This window comes from Canis aureus, chromosome 24 (assembly GCF_053574225.1).
Source record: "Canis aureus isolate CA01 chromosome 24, VMU_Caureus_v.1.0, whole genome shotgun sequence".
Classification (NCBI taxonomy): domain Eukaryota; kingdom Metazoa; phylum Chordata; class Mammalia; order Carnivora; family Canidae; genus Canis; species Canis aureus.
This window is the reverse complement of record NC_135634.1, coordinates 8743760-8767450: the sequence shown is the minus strand read 5'-3', so window position 1 is coordinate 8767450 and position 23691 is coordinate 8743760. Positions and strand designations below refer to the sequence as shown.

Genomic DNA, 23691 nt, shown 5'->3' with positions numbered 1-23691 from the left:
TTCTGGCACCAAAATATACACATTTTATCCACTGGCATTAAAAAAAAGCAATTTATATAGATGCACTGTAACTTGGACTTAAACTGATTAAAATTATGGTCTCCAAATAGAGTTTTAGAAAGAGCACCATATGTTTTAGAGACACATGCACATCTTATTCCCATTCATAGGTGAGGACACTAAGAAAATGTGTTAGTGCAGCTGTGAATAAAGATGCTTGTAACCATTGGCCAACACACACACATACACACACACACACACACACACACACGTGCATGCATGCATACATAAACATTCACAGAAGACAGTCTTAAGTACTTCTGGTTCCAAATCCTAACACTGATCTTTTCAGTGAATTGTAGAATCATAGAAACAGGAGTACCTCCTGCTGCTTGCATCAATAGCTTAGCTTCCAAATACCTGCCTGAACATAGTGTCCACAAGTGAATTTATGCTATGTTAATTATATCTCCATAAAGCTGGTGTTTTGGGGACCTGGGTGGCTCAGTGGTTGAGTGTCTGCCTTTGATTCAGGACGTAACCCTGGGGTTCCAGGATCGAGTTCCACATCAGGCTCCTTGCAGGGAGCCTGCTTCTCCCTCTGCCTATGTCTCTGCCTCTCTCTGTATGTCTCTCACGAACAAATAAATAAACTAAAAAAAAAAAAAAAAAAAGGCTGAGTGTTTTAAGTTTTTGATACATTTACTTAGGATTATTAACATTTGACTACTTATGAGCTGAGTTTTTTCCTACGTTTACTATTTATTGTGTCCACTGTGAGCTAGGCAACTGTTTCAGGGGAAACTACAGTTATCTTTCTATTCAAGGAAGATGTACTTGTATGTCTGTGTCAGGTGATGCTGCATGCCATAAACGAAACAAGGACAGAGAGTAACTGGGGTTTGATGCTACTTCAGAAGGGAGTCAGAGAAGCCCTTCAAATAAGGAGAGACTTGAGCAGAGGTCTCAATGAACTGAAGACACAATAAGAGTTGCCAGGAGAAAGAGCATTCCAACAAAGGAAAAGAAAAATGCAAAGATCCTGAAGCAAGACCATGATCCTTTTGTTTAAGGGATGGCAAGGAAGCCAGTGACAGGAGTGAAATGAATGAAGAGGAGAGTGGTCAGAGAGGACAGCAGAAAGGGTTAGGTGAGTCAGGAAGGACTTGGTCCTTTGCTAACTGAAGCAGAAAGTCACTGGATGTTTGGGGGCAGAGCAGTGACATGCGTCTGTCATAAAAGGATCATTCTGTTTGATGAAAAAGCTCTGGAAATAGACAGTGGTGATCGTTGTACAACATTGTGAATGTACTTAATGCTGCTGAATTTAGCGTTTAGAAATGATAAATTTCATGTTGCATATGCTTCACCACAATAAAAGCAAATTTTAAAAAAACGATCACTGGCTGCTGTGTGCAGAAAATACACAGAAGGGCAGGAGCAGAAAGACCAGTGAGAAGCACCTGGATGATATAGTCAGTTAACCATTGGGCTCTAGGTTTTGGCTCAGGTGCTGATCTCAGGGTTGTGAGTTTGAGTCCTATACTGGGCTCTACACTCAGTGGGAAGTCAGCTTGAGATTCTCTTTCCCTCTTCCCCCACAAGTAAATCTTTAAAAAAAAAAAAAAACATTTTGATTCATGTTCTTTTTATATTTACATAAGAATCATGATTTTTATCATTTTGGAAATTATGGTTTAGAATTTTTATCTACTTATATAACGCAGATAGAGGTTTTTTTTATTTTTTATTTTTTTATTTATTTATTTTTTTAATATAAGGGGAGAGAAGCCCTAAGAACAACTAGTTACTAGGTTTCTAAGATGAGCAACTTGGGGGATGGCGATTCCTTTTTCAAACATGGGAGTGCCAATTGTTAAGTTATTGTCTCTTTGCTCCGAACCTGGGACTATCTGTCTCTATTCTGCTTTGTGAAGCTGATGCTTGTATTTTGCAAACCACATACCAGCTTTGACAATGGCTATATGTGAGGCTCTGACATTGCTGCTGTTGGGGAGACTGCAAAGCTGGAGGAAAAAGAAAGAAATGCCCCTTACTGTCTGCTTCCTGTTAGCATCTCTCTCCCAATGATTCTTTTTTTTCATTTCTTTATTAAATAATGAGGAAATCAGAAAGAAGTGAAAACCAATTCATAATAGAATTTGACTTCTAAAGATTTAGATTTTCTCCTGGACAAAATCCATTTGTATTGCTGAGAATAGGAATCATTTGCAGTGTTACAGGTAAAAAACGTTTGCAATGTTCTTAGTTTTCTACAATTTAACTTTTATCCCTACAGAGTTGTAAAATAGCCTTGTCAATCAAAGATGATCCAAACTGTACACTCATTTAGAACCAGATAAACCTTTCAGAGTCCCTAGACATTCAGCGTTCCTTTGAAGAAAACCCATTAATCACTTTCATCCATGCCCAAGTCTGACAAATTTTCCAGATATATTTCATGAATTAGTAAACTGAATTAAAACTGTTACAATTAAAATGTAAATTCTTTGAAGGCAGAAAAACAATGTCTCTTTCCTACTTATGCCCTAGAAATGTTTAGTAAAGTGTTCTAATATATATATATATATATATATATATATATATATATATATATATATATAATCAAGGTATATCACAAAGTATTTGAGGTAGTACAAACTTTAGAAACTTCAAACTAGGGGCACCTGGGTGGCTCAGTAGGTTGAGCATCTGCCTTGGGGTCCTGGGATGGAGTCCCGCACTGAACTCCCTGATCAGCAGGAAGCTTGTCTACTCTCCTGCTCCCCCTGCTTATGCGCTCACTCTCTTTCTCTTTGTGTGTGTCAAATGAATAAATAAAATCTCTTATTCTTATTTATTTGTTTTAAAGATTTTATTTATTTATTCATGAGAGACAAAGACAGAGGCAAAGAAATAGGCAGAGGGAGAAGGAGGCTCCCTGCAGGGAGCCTGATGTGGGACTTGATCCTGTGAACCCAGGATCATGACCTGAGCCAAAGACAGGTGCTCGGCCACTGAGCCACCCAGGTGCCCCTGAATAAATAAAATCTTTAAAACAAACAAAAAAAAGAAATCTTTAAAACAAAATAAAACAAAAACTTCAGACCAGCTTAAATGATTGCACATTAGTAAATTATTTTAAAAATCATGAAATACTACTACAAAATAGGAAAACCTGTGCAAGAAATTATGAGTAATTATCGGTAAAGAATATAAAATCAGAATTGCAACCATAAATGTCCATTTAAAAAAAGCTGTCAAAAAAAAAAAAGCTGTCAAAAGAAAGCATGATCAACTCTGAGCTTTTCTATCAGTAACTTCCAAAGTTGAGAAAATCTCAAGGGAAAAAAATATCTTAAAAGAGAAAATTCCATCTACTAAACTAAATTTCCCTCTCAGAGAACTAAGAAATGATTGTCATCATCTGAATTTTATAATTGAACAACTAAATCCAAATCATAGAAGCATAGTTTGATGAAGAAACTGAGTCCAAAGAATTTCAGTGACTCTCCATCTTCACACAATTACTTATTCAACAACACTTGTTAACATAAAAATTATAGTTCACAGTAGTCCTTATGTTACATAAGACTGAATCATAAACACAAAAGTACTTTGAGAATTGCTGGACACAGTAATGAATGACTGAATTAGTAGACACAAGCACATTGAGGAAGTCCTTGATTTTTTTTAGATTGCTTCTCCCTTTGCCTATGTCTCTGCCTCCCTCTCCTTTCTTTCATGAATAAATAAATAAAATCTTAAAAAAAAGAAAATAATTCTTTCTTGGAACTAAGCATCTCCAATTTGCAAGAAATGTATTATTGTCAAGTTTTCACTCAATAAAGATTATTTAAAGATTTTTAAAAAACAGCTAGAAGGCTATTATAATAGTGCAGTCAATATGTAATGAACGCTTGGGCTGGGGTAGTTGCAATAGAGATGATTACAAGTTGGTATATTCTGGAATATTCCAGAGGGAGAGCTAATAGGACTTGATGATAATATGTGAAACGTGAGACTCCAAAGTTTGGCCTAGACCAACGGGAGAATAGAATTGCCATTCACTGAGATAAAGAAGTACATGTTTGAGAGATGGAAATCGAGATTTAATTTTCAGACATATTATCTATGAGATACCTTAATTACGCATCCAAGACCAGATGGTGAGCAAATGGGTGGATATGTGAGTATGTTGTTGAGAAGTCTGGACCAAAGTCACATAGATGGTATTTTAAACCCCTGAGGAAAAATTTAGAATATGCACCTGTCTTCCTTGTAAGAATCAGTGTGTAAGGAAAATGAATTTGAAACCTTAGTTGCACATTACATCGTGTAGGGAAATTTGAAAAGCCAGTACTCAGGCTCCACTGCTCTGGAGATTGATTTAATTGGACTGAAGTGTGCTCAAATTCCAGGGCTGTTTAAGGGTTGAAATCTGTTACCGAGGTTGAAACACTGCCTTAATGATTCTCAAACCTAAGAATCACCAGGGGTGTATGACAAAAATGAAGATCCCCTCAGTGAAATCCAGAGCAGGGTCTACCAAATCAGTAATTTAACAACTATCCCATCTTGAGAAACATTTAATTCAAATTCATTCATTCTACAGTACATAACCAATTGTTGTTTGATGTAGGCTGTTTGTGTAATGATTCAACCTCAAATCTGTCATCATTTGGTGACTTTGTATTTGAGGTCACCGGAAGTGAGTGGCTAAAATTCACTGCAGTCTACTTACAGTTTCCCAGCAGATGCTTCCTTCTCTGTCACCATCGCTTCCAGCCCAGACCCTGATTTTAACAGTAATCTCTTGCTCTAACACTGTACACTGATTCAGGTTCCAAGAACTTTAGCCACCGACAGGAACTTCTAGAAGTTCCTGAGCCATGAGGCTGAGAAAACTCCCCTTTGCTTACCTCTATTTCCAATCTTTTTCTCATTTCTATTTCAAAAAGCCCAGTGACAGAAATTCATGCCACCCAACTGTTCTAGTCAGCCCTCCTCAAGCCCATCACCATCACTCACAGGAGTGGTTGTGAACCTTACCTGTACATTAGGACCATTAAGAAAACTTAAAAGATTCACAGGCACAGGCCCCCCCCCCCACCCCAGATCCCTTAAATGAAATGCTGAGTGGAGAGACCTGCCTTAGAATTTATAAAGCTTGCCCTATGACTTTAAGTGGCAGCTCTGGTTGAGAACTTATCTAAAACCCTCCTTTTCACACCCTCACTTCACTGAATAGACTACAGCTTATTGCTCATTGCCTTCTTCTTTACCCCAACCTCTGATGCTGTTCTCAGGGACCACAAACATCCTCATGCATGACCCACACAAAACCTTTTCCTCTTGGTTTTAGCGTTCTTACATCCAGGGGTCTTCACCCCTCTACTCTACCTTGACCACCTGATTTCACGGCTATATCAAAACCCTACCAGCAGGTGCAAGTGTACCAGCTGCAACTCACCTTCAGCATCCTACTCAGGAATGCTTCCAATTCCCTTTCACTCTAGCTCCCACCTGCTCTTATAATTCTTCTCCTATCACAAGTAACAATCTGTAAATCTCACTACGTTTCCCACTACCTATCCCCTGCCTTTACTCCTCTGCTGAACCAGTTTAAATTCCAAGGACTATAGTCACTCCCTTGCTGACATTCTCAAACATCTTACACCTGTCTTACAAAACTGGTTAAAACTAAGATCTCCACATCCCACACCTACAACAGAATCCCTTATGTGTGATGTTACTAGAACACAATGGCAACCAAGCATAATTCAAACAGCACTAAGTCTCAGAATGAGCTCCCAATGCTATCTGACAACCCTATAGTACAATTACACTTCCATGATAATGTCAAATTCCCAGGACTTTACTTCATACCTTGCTTTTCCTTTTCAGCTTCCCACCCCTCTCCCTTCCTATCTGTGTCAGCTAATGCCTTTGCTTCATAATGCATTGAGTACATAACACAGAGGGTCTCATCTCTGCCCTCAAATCTATAAACCTATCTTTAGCCCCATGCTCTAGGTGTTCCACCTTTTTACAATAAATATGGTTTCCATTCAGGCCTAATGCTCCAGATTTCAGCTCTTCTCCCTTTCCAAGGGCTTTGCTCCTATAGGCATGCCCTCTACCAACTGTACCATCAAGTTCTCTCCATTTTTTTCCCCACTAATATACAAACTTACTCAATCTCTCACCTTTCCCCCAAATGCAATTCTGGCTACCACTAATTTCTCTACTTTTTAATGGCAAAACTTCTAGCAAACTATCTCTATTCACTGTCTTAACTTTCTCTACTGCAGCTTCTATCCCCACCATTCCATGGAAAACTTCAAGATCATCAGTAACCTTCCTGTCACCATTCTAGCAGACGTGTCTATCTGCATCGTTTTCACTTACCACAGGAATTGACTCAGTTGACCTTGAAATACTGTTTTAGCTTTACTTTTGTGACCCTCTTGACCTCCTATTTTACCTGATCTCTAATCTCTTTCTACTCAAAGTGTGATCCAGAAGACCAGCAGCATTGATAGCACATGGGAGTTTGATTGGCAGACTCAGACCCCAAACCTACTGGATCATAATCTGCAATTAATATGATCACCAGATAACTCCAGGGACATGAAAGTTTTAGAATCATTGCTCCAAATGTTGGTGTGCCCCAGAGCCAGTGCTGTGCTTTCCTTCCAGGTGGTCCCATCCAGACCCAAGGCTTTAAAAACTATGTACTTTTTTAATCTCCAAATCTCTCTCACACACACAGCTCTGATAGCCCTCCTAAATTCCAAATTCATATACTCAATAGCCTACATGACATGTCCATTTGGATGTCTCAAATATTTCAAATCTAGTATGTTCAAACTCTCTGCCACCTACATACATCTACTATATAGCTCCACCAAAGTAAGAACAGCTCAGTTTACTGAGTCCTCACAATGCTAGTTATGATCTTCAATGCATAACATATCAGCTCATTTGGTCCTCGCCACCAACAACAGGTACATTGCCCCATACCAATGGGAGAATGGAACTACCATAATTGAGATGTGGAAAGTTAAGTAGAAGCATATCTTGTTTTGCTATGCTTCATTTTATTGCACTTTGAAGGTTTGTGGCAACTCTATGTCAAGCAAGTCTATCGTCACCATTTTTCCCCAGTAGCATTTACTCACTTTGTGTCTGTGTCACATTTTAGTGATTCTCACAATATTTCTGCCTTTTCCTTAATGTATTTGTTATGATCTGTGATCAGCTATCTTTCATGTTACTATCATAATTGTTTTGGGGTGCCTCAGACTGAGCTCATATAAAATGAAAAACTTAATCAGCAAATGTATGTATTCTGACTGTACCACCAACCAGCCATTCCCCCCATCTCTCTCCCTCTCCTCAGGCCTCCCATTGCTTGAGACATAACAATATTGAAGTTAAGCCAGTGAATAAACCTACAATGGCCTCTCAATGTTCAAGTGAAGAGTTGTACATCTTTAAGTTCAGTGAGGAAGGCATGTCAAAAGCTGAGACAGGCCAAAAGCTAGGTCTCTTATGTCAAACAGGTAGCCAAGTTGTGAGTCCAAAGGAAGGGTTCTTGAAAGCAATTGAAAGTGCTGCTCCAGTGAACACATAAATGATAAAGTAAAATAGCCTGTTGCTGATATGGAGAAAGGTTGAGTGGTCTGGATAGAGGAAGATCAAACCAGCCACAACATCCCTTTAATCCAAAGCCTACTCCAGAGCAAGGTTCTAACTCTCTGTAATTCTATGAAAGCAGAGAGAAGGGAGGAAGCTACACAAGTTTAAAAGGAGCAGAGGTGGGTTCACAAGGTTTGAGGGAAGAAGCCATCTCCATAACATAGAAGTGCAAGGTGAAGCTATAAGCACTGGTGCAGAAGCTGCAGCAACTTATCCAGAAGATCTGCCTAAAATAATTCGTGAATGTGGCTACACTAAACAACTGATTTTCAATGTAGACAAAACAGCCTTCTTTTGGAAGGTGAGGTCTTTGAGGACCTTCACGGCTAGAGAGAAGTCAATGCCTGGCTTCAAAGCTTCATAGTTTCTTTTGTTAGAACCTAATGCAACTGGTGACTAAATTGAAAGCAATGCTCCTTTATCGTTCTGAAAATTCTAGGATCCTTAATTATGCTAAATTTACTCTGCCTGTGCTCTATAAATGGAACAACAAAGCCTGGATAACAGCATGTTTTCATAACACGTTTCATTGAATATTTCAAATCCACTATTGAGACCTACTGCTCACAAAAAAAAGACTCTTTTCAAAACATTACTGACTGACCATGTACCTGGTCACCCAAGAGCTCTAATGGACACATACAATGAGATTAATGTTCTTTTCATTCCTGTAAACATATAATTCATTCTATAGTCCATAGCTCAAGGAATATGATTTTGATATTCAAGTATTATTTAAGAAATACACTTCAAACTGCTATAGCTTTCATAGACTATGACTCTTCTGATTGGTCTGGGGAAACAAAAACTTCTGAAAAAGATTCACCATTCTAGATGCCATTAAGAACATCTGTGATTCAAGGAGTGTCTGGGTGGTTCAGTGAGTTAAGCATTCAACTCTTAATTTTGGCTCAGGTGATGATCTCAGGGTCATAGGATTAAACCCTATATCAGGCTCCATGCTCAGCATGGAATCTGCCCCACTCCCTCTGCTCCTTCCCCAGCCCTCGCAGACACTCACACTCTCTCTCACTTTCTCAAATAAAATCTTTTAAAACAAACAAGAAGAACATTTGGAGCACTTGGGTGGTTCAGTCAGTTAAGCATCTGCCTTCGGCTCAGGTCAGAATTCCAGGTTCCTAAGATTGAGCCCCACATCAGACTCCCTGCTCAGCAGAGAGCCTGCTTCTCCTTCTCTCTTGGCTGCTCCCCCCGCTTATTATGCTCTCTCCCTTTCTCCTTCTCTGTCAAATAAATAAAAGTCTTTAGAAAAATTAAAAAAAAATTTTTAAAAAGGAACATTCGTAATTCATGAGAAGATACCAACATTACTAGGAGTTTAGAAGAAGTTGGTTCCAACCCTCCTGGATGACTTAGGGAGGGTTCGAGACTTCAATGGAGGAAGAAGCTGCAGATGTGGTAGAAATAATAAGAGAACTAGAATTCAAAGTGAAGTCTGAGGATGTGACTGAATTGTTATAATCTCATGATAAATCTTGGACAGATAAAGAGTTGCTTTCCATGGATGAGCAATGAAAGTGGTTTCTTGCAATGGAATCTACTCTTGGTGAAGATGTTATGAAGATGGGTGAAATGACAACGAAGAATTTAGAATATTTCATCAACTTGGTAAAACAGCTGTATAGTTTGAAAAGATGGACCCCAATTTTGAAAGAATTTCCACTGTGGGTAAAAGGCTATCAAACAGCATCACACATTACAGAGAAATCATTCATGAAAGGAAGAGTTAATGAATGAGGCAAACTTCTTGTGGCCTTGAAATAAGAATAAGTAATTGCCACAGCCACGCCAGTCAGTAGGCAAACACCACCCTGATCAGTCAGCAACCATCAACATCAAGCCAAGACCTTCCACTAGCAAAACTTACAACTTGCTGGAAGCTCAGATTATGTTTAGTATTTTTTAGCAATAGAATATTTTTTAATTAAGCATGTGTATTTTAGTAATATTGCTATTGCACACTTATTAGACCACAAAATATATAGAATAGTAAATATATAACTATATATACAATATATAATATATAGAATACATAAATATAACCTTTATGTGTATTGAAGACCAAAAATTCACTTGACTCACTTTATTGATATACTTGCTTTATTGTAGTGGTCTGAAATTGAACCTGCAATGGCTTTAAGGTGTGCCTGTAATTTGCCCACAGACATCTACCACACCCAATTTGAAGTTAGGTAATCTGACTCCAGAATATGTTTCTAAATGGTATACCTCTCAATTTCATCTGCCCCACAGCTCAAAGTAGAAATCTAAAAGTCATTTATTTCTGCATCATCCACTTCCAATCTGTATAATTCCAACATTACCTTGAATTGATGGACCTCTCTCCATTTCCACAGCCATCACCCTGTCGGAGCCATCATTTTGCTTGTCCATTCTCATCTCCCACCTTCCACTTTGCCTGGTCTTCCCCTGACCGAGTGAGTTTTTTAAAAGTAAGAATCTAATGTCATTGTCTTGTTGAAACTCCTTCATGGGCTGCCATATGCTTGATCATGGTCAAAAGAACTTTCTGTGACCTGAGCCCTGTCCTCTCTAATCTCTGTCCCACATTAGCCTCAGGGGCCCCTATTTCTGGAACATACCAAGTATGTCACCTACCTGCTCACAGCCTTTGCTCTTGCTTTTCCCTTGAATCAAAACCATCTTTTCTCCACGCTCCCTCCATCCTGCAGGTCTCAATCTTCATGGTCCCTCATCCCAACCACCCTATCTAAAAGCTCATTCTATGGTAGCACACTGTTTCCTTCACAGCACTTACCACATCTGGATCTGAGAAAAAAAAAATGTAGTTCAAGCCATGGAGCAAGTCCAAGTTCACATGGGTTCAGATCCTGGCACTACATTATGATCTCTCTTGTGGCTCCCTCTCATCTGTTAAGAAAGGGTATAGCAGCTTCTACTTAATATGGCAGCTATGATGAGTTACAATCCCTGGCAAATAAGTGCTGTTGAAGCATTTGCTGTAATTATTATGTATATTTGAAGGCAAGGACCTTTTCCCCTGATCATCTCTATGTTCCCAGTGCTTAGAACACCCAGCTAATGAAAGTTTGTCAAATGACTATTGTTCCTCTTCATTTTTCCTTTCCTGTAAGTGACAGTATCTACCATTTCCCAATGCCACGTGGATGTTTTTACCTTGGGATCACAATTAATGTACCTTCACAGTCTATTTTACATGCATTTATTTTATTCTATTCACATTGTACAACTGTTATACAACCTACAAAAAGTACAAAAACCTAATCCATTTTCCAATGCCAAGTCAGAGCTAAGTTACAAGGAGAATTTGGATGTCCTGTACAATTCATACTGCCTGTCACATGATGTATTTAAAGCTGTAAGTATTGCCACAGGAGAATCTCTTGTCTTTGCAGCGACCGCACAGATCCTGTCGATGAGGCCTCCTTAGATCAATATGTCTTTTCTTTTGAGGACAGGAACAACAAGACTTTGAACAGGTCTTTAGAAAACAAGGAACAGTTTGGACACTAAATAATCCAGTCAGTGCTTTAAATGGAATCCTCAAATCAAAATACTTCTCCCCACCACCATTATTCCTCATATCTTCATCCTCCTTTGAATCCTATGAGAAGTCCAGGACAAAGTTGTATAAAACCACTCATTCTGTTAAATGGCATGCATTTTTCAAGATGAAAGAGAAAAGATAGATTTAAGAGAATACTGCTAAGCCAACCAAGATTTAATGTAAGAGAAAGGTTTTAAAAGAATTTATAGGGCATGCAGGTGGCTCAGTCAGTTAAGTGTCTGCCTTCAGCTCAGGTCATGATCCCAGCATCCTGTGATCAAGTCCTGCATTGGTACCCTGCAGCAGGGGGCCCACTTTTCCCTCCTCCCTGCTGCTCATGCTCATGTGCTGGCTCACTCGCTCTCTTTGTCAAATAAATAAAGTTTATAGAGTGTCTTCACTAATGGGTTTTTACATTTGTGAGCCAGGTGGGACTCAGGGGCACTGAATACTAAGTGATTTGATTATCTAGACTGGAGTATTGAATATTTGAATATCACTAAAGCAGTGATTCTCAACCAATTGATTTCACAGACCAGCAGACATCTGGCAATGTCCAGAGAGGCTTCTGGTTGTCACAACTAGACAGAACGGGAATTCTAGAGAAAGCTAATGCTCTTTTCTCTCCAGACATGCCTAATCTTTACTATAAAGCAATCATTATCCCATTCTGTCTTCTGGTAAGTAAAAAAAAAAAAAAAAATCACACCCTATGGGGATCGGTATACTACCCTTGTCCACTCTCACAACCTGCTAATCTTTAAAATCGATCATCGTTGCTCTATTTTCTGCATATGACCACAACTAAAAATAAGTTTCATATTTTATATTGTGGAAGCAGACATTTTAATTTTGCAAATGGAAGTCTTAATTATCATGTATGAAATGGTGTACTACGTTTATATCTTCCACTCTTTTAGTGGCCAATATGCATCCTTATAAGAAAATTCTAATACCTAATACATGGTGTTTTCTGTATGTGCTGTTCTAAGTACTTTATATAAATTCATTTAATCCTCACAAATAGGGACGCCTGGGTGGCTCAGTGGTTAAGCATCTGCCTTTGGCTCAGGGTGTGATCCTGGGGTCCTAGGATCGAGTCCCACATCAGGCTCTCTGCATGGAGCCTGCTTCTCCTTCTGCCTGTGTCTCTGCCTCTCTCTGTGTGTCTTTCATGAATAAATGAATAAAGATCTTTAAAAAAAAATCCTCACAAATACTCTTATGGGATGGAGGGGAAGGATCAATTAAAAAAATAAATAAAAATCAAGATTTACTCTAAAGGTAGGTTTCTGTTTCTGGCAATGGTGGACCAGGTAGTTTTGATCAAGCCTCCTACTTAGGATAACTAGAACCTGAGTTAAAGAAAATAACAACTTTTTAAAAGAACTATTTGAAGGCACTGAAGAAATATCAAAGCATTAGAGAAAGAACCCCATAAATGGAGGTGAGCCGCACATTTGGGACTATTTCCTCTCTAAAGGTCTGCCAATTCTACAAGAGGTGAAAGAGAGTGGGAAAAGGAAAGTAAGTTTGAGAAGTTGATGAAGCTGAGGGATAATCTTAAACATGCCCAAATGGAAGAGACCTGGTAAAGTTGAGGTTTTGTATTGGGACCCTGAAAGGCTACAGTCTAAGAATAAAGATGAACCAAGAATTGGCTCAGCTTTCACAGATTCTGAAGCCCAGCTTCAAAATAGCTCAATCTGATTAGAAAATAGAAATCTAAAATTGGGGACACCTGGATGGCTCAGCGGTTGAGCGTCTGTCTTCGGCTCAGGGCATGATCCCGGATTCTCGGGATCAAGTCCCACATCTGGCTCCTTGCATGGCCTGCTTCTCCTCCCTCTGCCCGTGTCTCTGCCTCTCTTTCTGTGTCTCTCATGAATAAATAAATAAAATCTTCAAAAAAAAATCTTAAATTGTTAGCGCCCCTATCTTCCCACCAGAAGCAAACAAATCTCTCATGGAGCAAGATACTATCCTATGCCTCAAATTATCACTATAATTCTTCATATTCGATAGACAGCACTCAAAAATAACTGAGTATACGAGGAGACAGAACCACAGAAAATGAAGAGGATAGCAACAGAACCGTAGGACTTTAAGTCAATGGAGTTACCTAATACAGACTTTAATTATGCTTAATACAAAGAAACAAGACTGATATTTTTAGCAGAAAACTGGTAGTCATTTTTTCAACACACAAAAATTGTAGAATAACTGAAATCAATTCAATATATGGGTTTAATAGTAGATTGGAAATAGAGGAAAGAATTAGAGAAATGGAAGACAGTTTAGTATATGATATCCAAAGTAAAGCAAGGAGACACAAAAGCATGGGAAATCTAGAAAAGGGCATATAAGTCATAAGGGAGATGGTGAAAGGTCTAATATGAGTAACTGAAAGAAAGAGAATGGAGGAAGAATATTTTAAAAGATAATGGCTCATAATTTTCCAAAGGAGTTAAAAACCTCTAAGCTACAGATCCAAGAAATGCTATGAATCCCAAGCAAGATAAATAGAAACCACAACTAGGCAGAAAATTGAAAAACTATTGAAAACCAAAACAGAGAGAACAATCTCAAAAGTGAGTAGATTTAAGGAGACAAAGAGCGAGAGATACTACTTTGAAAGAGCTGCAAAAATACTAAGAGCCAACTTTGCAAAAAACAATGAAGGTCAGACCCTTAAAGGGCAGAAAGAAAAGTACTGCCAACCTAAAAAATCTATACCCAGAAAAATTATCCTTTAAAATCCAAGAGGATGTGTTACCTTCAGACCTGCACTACAGTAAATATTAAAACATGGGACACCTGGGTGGCTCAGTCAGCTAAGTGTCTGACTCTTGGTTTTGGTTCAGGTCATGATCTCAGGGTCTTGAGATCAAGACCTGTGTTGGGCTCTGTACTTAGCAAGGAGTCTACGTGAAGATTCTCTCCCTCTGCCCTTCCCACTACTCACTCTCTCTCAAAATAAAATCTTTTAAAAATATATTAAAACGTATTCTTCAGATAAAAGGAAAGTGGCTCCAGATACAAAAAGGACCTAAAAACAGCAGCAAGGAAATATATAGTTAAAGCTACATGAATGACTATATAAAATAATGTCTTGTGATGTTTAAAATTAAAATATACAACAGCAGGATATAAATTAGGATGAGGTGATAAGGAGTTAGAATGTTCTAACTTCACTGCATTGTCAAGAGAGATAATATTCACAATTTATGTAGACTTTGGTAGTCCAAGAGCCATGTTATGAGGTCTAAGGCAGACCTCATAACCAAAAGAACAATAAGCAATGAATAACTACCAAAATAAAAAGATATGGAGAATTTTTACTTAAAAAAGTCAATTCAACTGGACACAAGAAAATAAAAATATATTTAAACCTAACTTATATTAAACATAAGCTAGGGCAGCCTTGGTGGCTCAGTGGTTTAGCGCCGCATTCAGCCCAGGGTGCAATCCTGGAGACTCGGGATTGAGTCCCACGTCAAGCTCCCTGCATGGAGCCTGCTTCTCCCTCTGCCTGCCTGCCTGTCTGTCTGTCTGTCTGTCTGTCTCTCTCTCTCTCATGAATAAATAAAAATTTTAAAAAGATTTTTATTTATTTATTCATAAGAGACAGATGGGGGGGCGGGTAGAGACACAGGCAGAGGAAGAAGCAGACTCCATGCAGGGAGCCCGATGTGGGACTCGATTCTGGGACCCCAGGATCACACCCTGGGCTGAAGGCAGCGCTAAACCGCTGAGCCACCTGGGCTGCCCTAAATAAATAAAATCTTAAAAAAAATAAGCTAAATGAGAATGTCAGACTAGAAAATCTAAAGGTAAATTATTTATAAACCATTAGACTGGCTTTTTTGAATATTCCCAAGTAGTACAAAAAATATTTTTAACTAAATGATTTAGAATTTTAAAAACTCCTGACTACCAAAACCAACTATGTCACACTTCCCTGAAAAATTTTTTAAAAGATTTTATTTATTTATTCATTCATTCATTCATTTCATGAGAGACACAGAGACAGAGAGGCAGAGATATAGGCAGAGGGAGAAGCAGGCTCTATGCAGGAAGCCTGATATGGGACTCAATTCTGGGACTCCGGGATCATGCCCTGAGCCAAAAGCAAATGCTCAACTGCTGAGCCACCCAGGTGTCCCTCCCTGAAAAGTTTTAAAAGATTTCCTACAACCTGTTTTAGAGAAGATCTCATCTAATTCTGTGATTTCCTAGACACTGGAAACACCATAAAATCTGATCATAGTTTTAATGTTTACTATTTGTCTAAACTTGAGCAAGTTATTTTCTTCTTGAACTTTAGCTTTCTGGTCTGTAACATGGGGATAACACATACCTCAAAGTTTAGATTACAGGAGATAATGTAAAACACTTACCCCAAAGTTTGGTATATAGTAAAAATTTAATATAGGCTACCTATTAAGTTACTATATCCATATGGAATTGTTGAAACACTGAAACTAATTGTACACCCGAAACCAATTTAACACTGTATGTGAAGTGGAATGAAAATAAAAACTTTAAGAAGTTGCTACATCCAAACTACAGAGTGTTTGAGAAACCTATAGCCCATATATAAACATACCATATAAAACAACTTAAAAGAGCCCATCTTTCTCCCTTCCCTACATCTGCCAAAAATCTAGAATTTATTTTTCTAAAATAGTTTAAAAATTCAAGGAATAGAAAACTTAATACTCCTATGCAAATAATAAATTCTATGAAATCCCAACATTTTGCCACAGAAGCTTCATATTTAAGAATGGCAACATTATCAACACAACGAAAGCAGTCCATATCCTTACCTGACATTGGATTGCTTCTACTCGATAAGGGTTAAAACTCTTTTGGCATTTGCAACATAGTTGTTTGAAATAAACCTAAGGAGAAATAAGTCTTTTTTTTCATACAAGATTATATGTACCTTACTTAGACTCTTAGTTCTTAAGTAATCCATTCCCTTACTTTGTGCCTTGTTTTTGCCCAACCTCTACCCTGAGGTCTTAAACTCTTCTAATGCTATCACTTTTTCCTCACCCTTTGAACCTCATTTTCCTTACCTGTAAAAATCGAGATACTACCACTTATTTTCTATAATTCTGACAACTACTCAATAATGTAGTTTTTTACTACAGTAAAACTCTCAAATAGGAAGTAGCTATTATAATTTTACTCATTGTGTGGGCCAAACCTTTGACCTTCACCTTCTGTCCTAGTCTATGAATCTCTATTTTTTCATTTTATCATCATTTTCCTGTTTGAACTTTGAAATATTTGTAGTTACCCATACATATGGTTTCTCACCTCTGCATTTTCTTGTGTGCATTTTCTCCATGCTTTGCTTGATGAAATCCTATTTATCCTCTAAAATCATGATGCCTTCCCTCCGACAGGGTAATCATCCTCATCCTGTGTTATTTTTGCACCACTTCTATGGTACTGGTGCCACTATGTCTATCACCAAAATTTCATATGTGTCATTCTTATGAGAATAAATTTCTTAAGAATAAGTTCTAGATTTTGTTCTTTGCATCCTACCATCTTGTAGTATTTTAATTAAACCCACTGTTTTTCTTCTGGCAAGAGAGGAAAGTAATTTTAGCATAGTTTTAAAAGTTATTTGCCTCCAGAGCCTAGTAAATGGCTAGTATGAAAAGTCAAGTTCTCACTCAGGTCTTAGCACGCCTCCTTGCCCTCTCCTTCTATAGACCATTAGCCAGAAATGAGAAAGCAAAGGGGACTCAAACTCAACTGCTTGTTGAAGTTAATGAAATAGACCAGATGTAGACTATTGCAAAATCAAGCCTGCATGCCCAGTGAAAGGAGCTAGAAGCTAAGTCCCAGCCTACTGTTTTCACATTGAAATAAATCTATAGGGACCAGAGTCTAATCAGGGAAATCTGGAAATGTCAATCGTGAAGTCTTTGCCAATCTTAATATGTTGACAACTAATTCAAATTAAGAGGGGAAAACTGCTTAGCCTAAAGAAGTCTCTCCAAGGCTAACCTTTACGATAAATTTACAAAATTCTTTTATTGCTCCACCTTGTGGACAGACTATGGAAATTTCCAGAAGCTAATGCCCAAACAGGTATATTCAAAATATACCAACTAAAAAATTATACAGTTCCACTATACACAAGAAAGAGAGTTCACCTAAATCACCTGAGATTTTGTTCAACAGAATTACCAAACCAATATAACACCAGATTTAAGAGCCTTCAGGAGTTCATGTGGACAGTCCAATTCAGTTCAAACATTAAGTACCTATTAAGTGCCTGGCACTAAGGATGCCAAATCAATGAGATACCGTTATAGTCATGCTCCATCAGGAAATATTCTCCTTCTATTTAACATCTGTGTCTGCCCCACTCTCCTCCCACATCCGGCTCACTTTTACTTACCTTATTAGTTCCAGAAATGCACCACACATAAGCACTCTCCCATCTGGTCTTACAGTCTTTACAATGAAAATAGCCATATTTTGCTTCCAAAAACTGCAAATAAAGGGGTAAAGTCTTTTACAATCATGGGGGGGGGGGTGAAGCCAGATCGTCTTTCCTCCTGGCTTCATATAAACAAACAAAAAGTATCCCTTAACCCCATTCATAGTTATTATCAAGGCAACCATGATAATTTAGCAGCTCATTTCTCGGAAACAAGAATCCCAGAATAATTCTTGTCTCTCGTACTTTTTTCATGTTCTTTCAACTGCCACCAGCACAATCTCCCCGAACAAAAATCTGATCACATACTTGAGTTGAAACCCCACCTATCTCATTTCCAATAGTAATGGCCATGAGACTTTCTGTTTTCACATGTTTAAAGTTGTCCCCCTATTTGACCAAAAAGTCACAAAACCTATAGGCCACGTAAAACACATTTCCAGAACTACCTCTCCATCAAGTAAAAGGAGAAAGTGAAAGACGATTTTGCTCTGTTGGCCCAGAAATGGAAAAGAGAAAGGTGGGATGAGGCTAGCTGAGACCTGAGGACAGGTAGGAGAAAGTTCACCTGGAAAGTGGGTTTCCTGAGCAGATCTGCTCCACCAACTCCCTGTGCCTGCTTACTCTTCTCTTTCCGAGGACTTGAGGCATCTTCCTCCTCCAACTCATTGTGCTGGTGAGGCTCCTCCTGCTTGTCTTCTTCTGACCTTGGCATTGGTGGTGGCTGCTGCTGCTGCTCACTGGCCTCAGTGGGACGCAAAAGAGCCTTCCTCTCTTGGTCTTCCCCTTCCCTCTGCAGCTGAATCAGGCTCCTGTGGCCCATGACTGGTGAATAGACTCCCCAGGCTGTCAGGGGTGCCTTGTGGCCTGCACTGACCCAAGGGGAGCGGCTGCACAGGGTGCGAGGCCCCAGCGAGCACTGCACAGACTTGTCTACCCGTGGGCTCACTTGCACACCCACTTCCCTGGTGTTGGCCCTATAAAGCTGCAAGCTCAGACTGGGGTTCATCTGAGAGAGAATGGCCTTAAGCTGTGCCCTCTTGTAAGGGTCCATGCAGTAGTGAGAGGCATTTGCAGGCACCAGCAACCCAGGCCTGGCCAGGAAATTGGGGGGACCAGTATTTCGCCTCCAGTCAGGCTGTTCGTGTTCAGAGAGTCCAGGATGACCCAAAGGCACTGTATTCCCGTAGCCCTGGTACAAGCCATAGGGAACACGGACAAGACGCTCCATCTGCTCACCTGGTGCCCAGGCGCAGCACAATATTCCTGGGCGGTTTCTGTCTCCTAGTTTTGCCTTCCACCTTCATCCACCCCTTCTTTTTCCTGATCAAGTTAGTACAGGTTCATTCCAAGCTTCTCCCTTTATTTCAGATTCCAATGGGAGCTGCTGCCTATTACCCTAATTAAAGGAGGACAGGAGATCTACCTATCTAGAGGTCTAATTTCCACCTGATTCCTAATTGCTCTTCCCTACCTCTCCAATACACTCTTCCTGAATCTTTTTCAAAGCTGTTTTTTATTTCTGACTTCTTATTCACACACATGCTTTCATCAGCAAGTCACCCGTGTATCCTATAATAACTATTTTAGAGATCTTGTTTTAAAGCATATAGTAAATCAAATACAAGTAGTAAGTTATTGAAGCAGCAAAGTAGAAGAGTATATTACGGCAGAGCTAATGAATACAAAGACCCTAGAGCCACAGAAGCAAGGAGAATAGTGTTATGGGGGAGGGGGGGAGGGGTGTATATAGTGCGAGAAAATGTATTTCAGAGGGTCTTACTGCATGCCAACAGTTCTCATTAACTCACTCCTAGTGAGGACCCATTTCCAAAAAGGTGAAAAAAGCAAGTTGTTTTAATTTACAGGGTAAATGGAAACTGAAACACGGGCTATGTATCTGAAATCAAAGGGAATTGAATGGAAACCTGAGCCTTGTCACTAGGCAAGTTACTTAACCAGATGATTTGGTTTCCCCATCTGACAATACTAACCAATTTACAGGATTTTTTAAATAAGATTTAATGTGATACTACTACATAGCACAAAACAGAATAAATCATGAATGTTCAGTAAGCGGTAACCACCACAGGCTTCAGTGTCTGTGTCGGGAAGGCTCCCTGCTGCAGCTAAAGACTACGATCCAACTAAAGCGCCGCCTATGTAGCCAGCTAGAGGCCACCCTTTTTCTAATCCAAGGCTGTTTCGCTGTTTACTGCTCCAGAGCTTCCCGGAAGCACCAAGGCCTAGGGGTAGCTCAGTCCACACCAGCTGAAAGTTTTCTAGGTTATACAACAAACCTGAATTAAGCTTCGTGCTAATGCCACAGACCCTTCTCCCAGGGCGACTTGGAGAGAAGACAGGCAGAGCCAGGTGACTGGCCCCCCGAGAATGTAAAGGACGCTGCGGGAGCCCGCGGAAGGTGCAGCGCCTAACACTGCAGGAGCGGGTTAAAGTGGTTCCACAGGTTTTCAAGGGGGCAAGCCGGCTTCGAGGGCTCGGAAACCGGCCACCCAGGAGCAGCCCACGGACTAACTGACGCCCGCTGGTCCAGGTCGCATCCCGATCCAGCCACCGGGGCAGTCGGCCACTACCACGTTGACACTGGCGGGCGGACGCCCGCTCTACGGGCAGAGTAAAGGTCTGTCAAAGACCCCGGGTCAGGCCGCCCGCGGCCACCCAAACGCGAGGTGGAGTAGAGAGAATGGGGAGGAGGCGGGGAGTATACACGGGGCGCGGTGACCCCCAGCAGCGCCGCGTCGAGCTGCGAAGGGCTCAGGGAGAGGAGAGCGAGCACCCCGACTCCCTCTTCACACGGTTCCAGGCCGACCGCCCAGCAGCCGAACGAGGACTCGGCTTTCGCCACACGGACGCGCCCGCCGCCCGCCCCCCGCCCAGAACCCGACTTCCGGGAGGCGCGCACGCTGCGTGTCGCGTCATGCGTCACTGCGTGTCGCGTCGGCGGAGCGGGTTTTTGGCGCGAGGATCTGAAAGAAGGTCGGCGGAGGCGGAGGCGGAGCTGCTGGGGCTTGGCGCTCTGGAAGTCGTCCCAGCCGCGGGTCGCCGAGGAAAGGAGCCTGCGGGTCAGCTTTCTGGCCGAAGTGCCGGCGCGAATTTGTTAGCCGTCTCCGGCCAAAAAGAGCGGCACCTCGGAAGGCGGTTAGTGTTGGCTGGGTGGAGACGGACGGGCCTGTCTTCCGCGGCGTGAGGCGGCGGGGGCGGCGCCTCTTCTTCACGGGGCGAGGGCCGGGGCCTCCTGCCCCCACGGCCTCTGCAGCCTCTCACCCACCGGGAGAAAAGGGCCCACGGTTCGGCTCCTCAGCGAGGCAAACGCGAGCCCCGCCCCTTCCCTGGACTCCGCTTCCCCACTTCGCGCCCCGCCAGCCGCCCGGGTTCGCCCTGAGCTGCCCCAGATGTCCCAGCCTGAAATTTCCTTAATCGGAAATACGATGAATTACTTTAACGGACAGTTAATTTTAGAAAATGTTTCACAGCTCCTGGCACACTGTCTGCCTTGCTTAACCCCCAGGCAGTTGCTGCGTTACGAAGATTTACTGATGTGACGTTGTCAGAAGGTACCTCTAATAGGAACCTGTTGCTGACCTGTGCACCCCCCAGCCACACTATTTAAATAACATTTACAGTGCTGTCCGTGAGCCACACCTGCCGCGTTTCGAATGCTTGATGCGGCTAGTGCCACCGTACTGGACAGCGTATATATAGAATGCTCCCATGGTCGCAGTGAGTTGGATTATTGTCCCAAAACATAGGACCGAGGTACATAAGCAGTGTGTTTATCGGCTTCTGATTTTACCTCAGTCGGTTAACCAGGACTGCATCCCTGTGAAGTGTTATTTTGGTGTCTTTTGCAGAGTTATTTACCAAGCACTGGAGTAATATTGTAGATAAAAATGCCTGTTGGATGCAAAGAGAGGCCAACATTTTTTGAAATTTTTAAGACGCGGTGCAATCAAGCAGGTATTGACAAATTTTATATACATCGATCATTTACACTGAGAAAATGTCTTCAGAAAAATACGTAACTGTGCATGCTTGCTGAAAAGAAGCCAACATTTCACGTTTTTGTTTTCACTATGAACTGTTCTGTCAATGCGGTCGTAAGTCAGTTAAGAAAATGATCATTTACCATTATCCAAATGATAAGTATAGAACCTTAGGGATAATGAGGAGACTCACCTCTTGATGAGCAGTAGGAAGAACTGTTTTTAAAGCACAGAACTTTTAGCAAACCTTAAGCGTTGGTACTGTCACTTTAAATCTTTTTTTTTTTTTAATATTTTATTTATTTATTCGAGAGAGAGAGAGAGGCAGAGACACAGGCAGAGGGAGAAGGAGGCTCCATGCACCGGGAGCCCGACGTGGGATTCGATCCTGGGTCTCCAGGATCGCACCCTGGGCCAAAGGCAGGCGCCAAACCGCTGAGCCACTCAGGGATCCTGGTACTGTCACTTTATATCAGAAGTTGTTTGACTTTTTAGTCTCCGTACTCCTTACACTCTTGAAAATGATTGAGGACTTCAAGGAGCATTTGTTTTTAAAAATGTTTATTCACTTAAAAATAACAAATCCATTGCATATTAACACAAACATTTTTTTAACACAAACATTTTTATGAAAAATACTGTCTCCCCCCCCCCCCCTTTTCCCCCGCAAAAAGAAGAGTGGCACTGTTTCACAATTTTGCAGTTCTCTTTAATATCTGGCTTAGTAGAAGATAGCTAGATTCTCATACCTGTTTCTGCATTTATTTTTTTTTAAGATTTTATTTTTATTTATTCATGAGAGACACAGAAAAAGGCAGAGACACAGGCAGAGGGAGAAACAGGCTCCCTTTGAGGATGCCAGGATCATGCCTTGAGCCAAAGACAGATACTCAATCACTGAGCCACCCAGGTGCCTCTGTTTCTGCATTTAATCTGTTCCAGTATATTGTTTTGGTAGAAGTATATAAAAAAAAAGCCAGCTTCACACAACAATGTAACTGAAAAAAGGAGTATTTCAGTAGTCTTCAGTTAATTGTGGGTATCTTTCTTTGATAATACACCAAAACTTGACAAGTAGTAGTTTTAAGAGTTGCAGTATGGAATTGGATACCATATTATGAACTTTCATCCTCTTTGTTACATTTAATTCTATTAGTCTTTCTTGCACTTTGAATAAATCTTTTATCTGTGTTGTAACATCAGGCACTGATCATTTGGAAAATGTCAGTGTTCTGAATTACACAGATATTCCATATATTGACACATTGTCTTAAACTGTAAAAATTAAATTCATTAATTCACTGACCTCATCAGAAAAGTCTTAAGATTAGGAAGATGTCAAGTTTACAGAGGCAAATAAAGTTTAACAAAATTCTTTTTTTTTTTTTTTTTTTTTAAGATTTTATTTATTTCTTCATGAGAGAGTGAGAGAGGCAGAGACATAGGCAGAGGGAAAAGCAGGCTCCCTTCAGGGAACCTGATGTGATGCGGGACTTGATCCGGGAACTCCGGGATCATGTCCTAAGCCAAAGTCACACACTCAACAGCTGAGCCACCCAGGCATCTCCAAAGTTTAACGAAATTCTAATTACCATTTAAAAGATCCCATTTTGGGGTGCCCAAAGGGTGGCTCAGATGGTTAAGCATCCTACTCTTGATCTCAGCTTAGGCCTTCATCTGAGTCATGAGTTCAAGCCCCACATTGGATGCTGCACTGGGTATGGAGCCTACTTTTAAATGTTTTTAAATAAAAAAGAGTCCTCATTTTATCATTGGCAACAAACTTTTTTTCTGCAGTGACAGGCTCACTTCATTTTCAAGAAAGTGCCTACCAAATTACCCAACTCAAAATGATTTGTTATTCCTTCTACTAAAAATGGCTTTCCATGAAAAAAGTGCTAATTCAGCTCCTAACTCCTCATGAGTGCTTTTTTAGACAACTG

The 23691-nt window shown here is 40.5% G+C and overlaps 2 protein-coding genes across 9 annotated transcripts in view; one reads left to right on the top strand and one right to left on the bottom strand.

Annotated features, from left to right (window-relative positions):
* The window catches only part of ZAR1L (zygote arrest 1 like), an 89888-nt gene extending 68901 nt beyond the window's left edge, over positions 1 to 20987 (bottom strand). Inside the window, exons 1-5 of one of the 4 annotated variants that reach the window (XM_077868174.1) lie at positions 20045 to 20987; positions 18313 to 19143; positions 17703 to 17795; positions 16105 to 16179; positions 10855 to 11332 (exon numbers count right to left, since the gene is read on the bottom strand). In XM_077868174.1, coding sequence (XP_077724300.1) covers positions 11066 to 11332; positions 16105 to 16179; positions 17703 to 17795; positions 18313 to 18975 — 1098 coding nt within the window. In that variant the 5' untranslated portion in view covers positions 18976 to 19143; positions 20045 to 20987 and the 3' untranslated portion in view covers positions 10855 to 11065. Of the gene's footprint in view, positions 1 to 10854; positions 11333 to 16104; positions 16180 to 17702; positions 17796 to 18312 lie in introns of those variants that run through there. The other 3 variants (XM_077868175.1, XM_077868176.1, XM_077868177.1) reach the window with 3 other exon arrangements.
* Positions 20699 to 23691, top strand: part of BRCA2 (BRCA2 DNA repair associated) — a 63387-nt gene continuing 60394 nt past the window's right edge. For 2 of the 5 annotated variants that reach the window (XM_077868156.1, XM_077868153.1), the window contains exons 1-2: positions 20709 to 20903; positions 21617 to 21722. In XM_077868156.1, the coding sequence (XP_077724282.1) occupies positions 21656 to 21722 (67 nt within the window). In that variant the 5' untranslated portion in view covers positions 20709 to 20903; positions 21617 to 21655. Of the gene's footprint in view, positions 20904 to 20949; positions 21522 to 21616; positions 21723 to 23691 lie in introns of those variants that run through there. The other 3 variants (XM_077868155.1, XM_077868157.1, XM_077868154.1) reach the window with 3 other exon arrangements.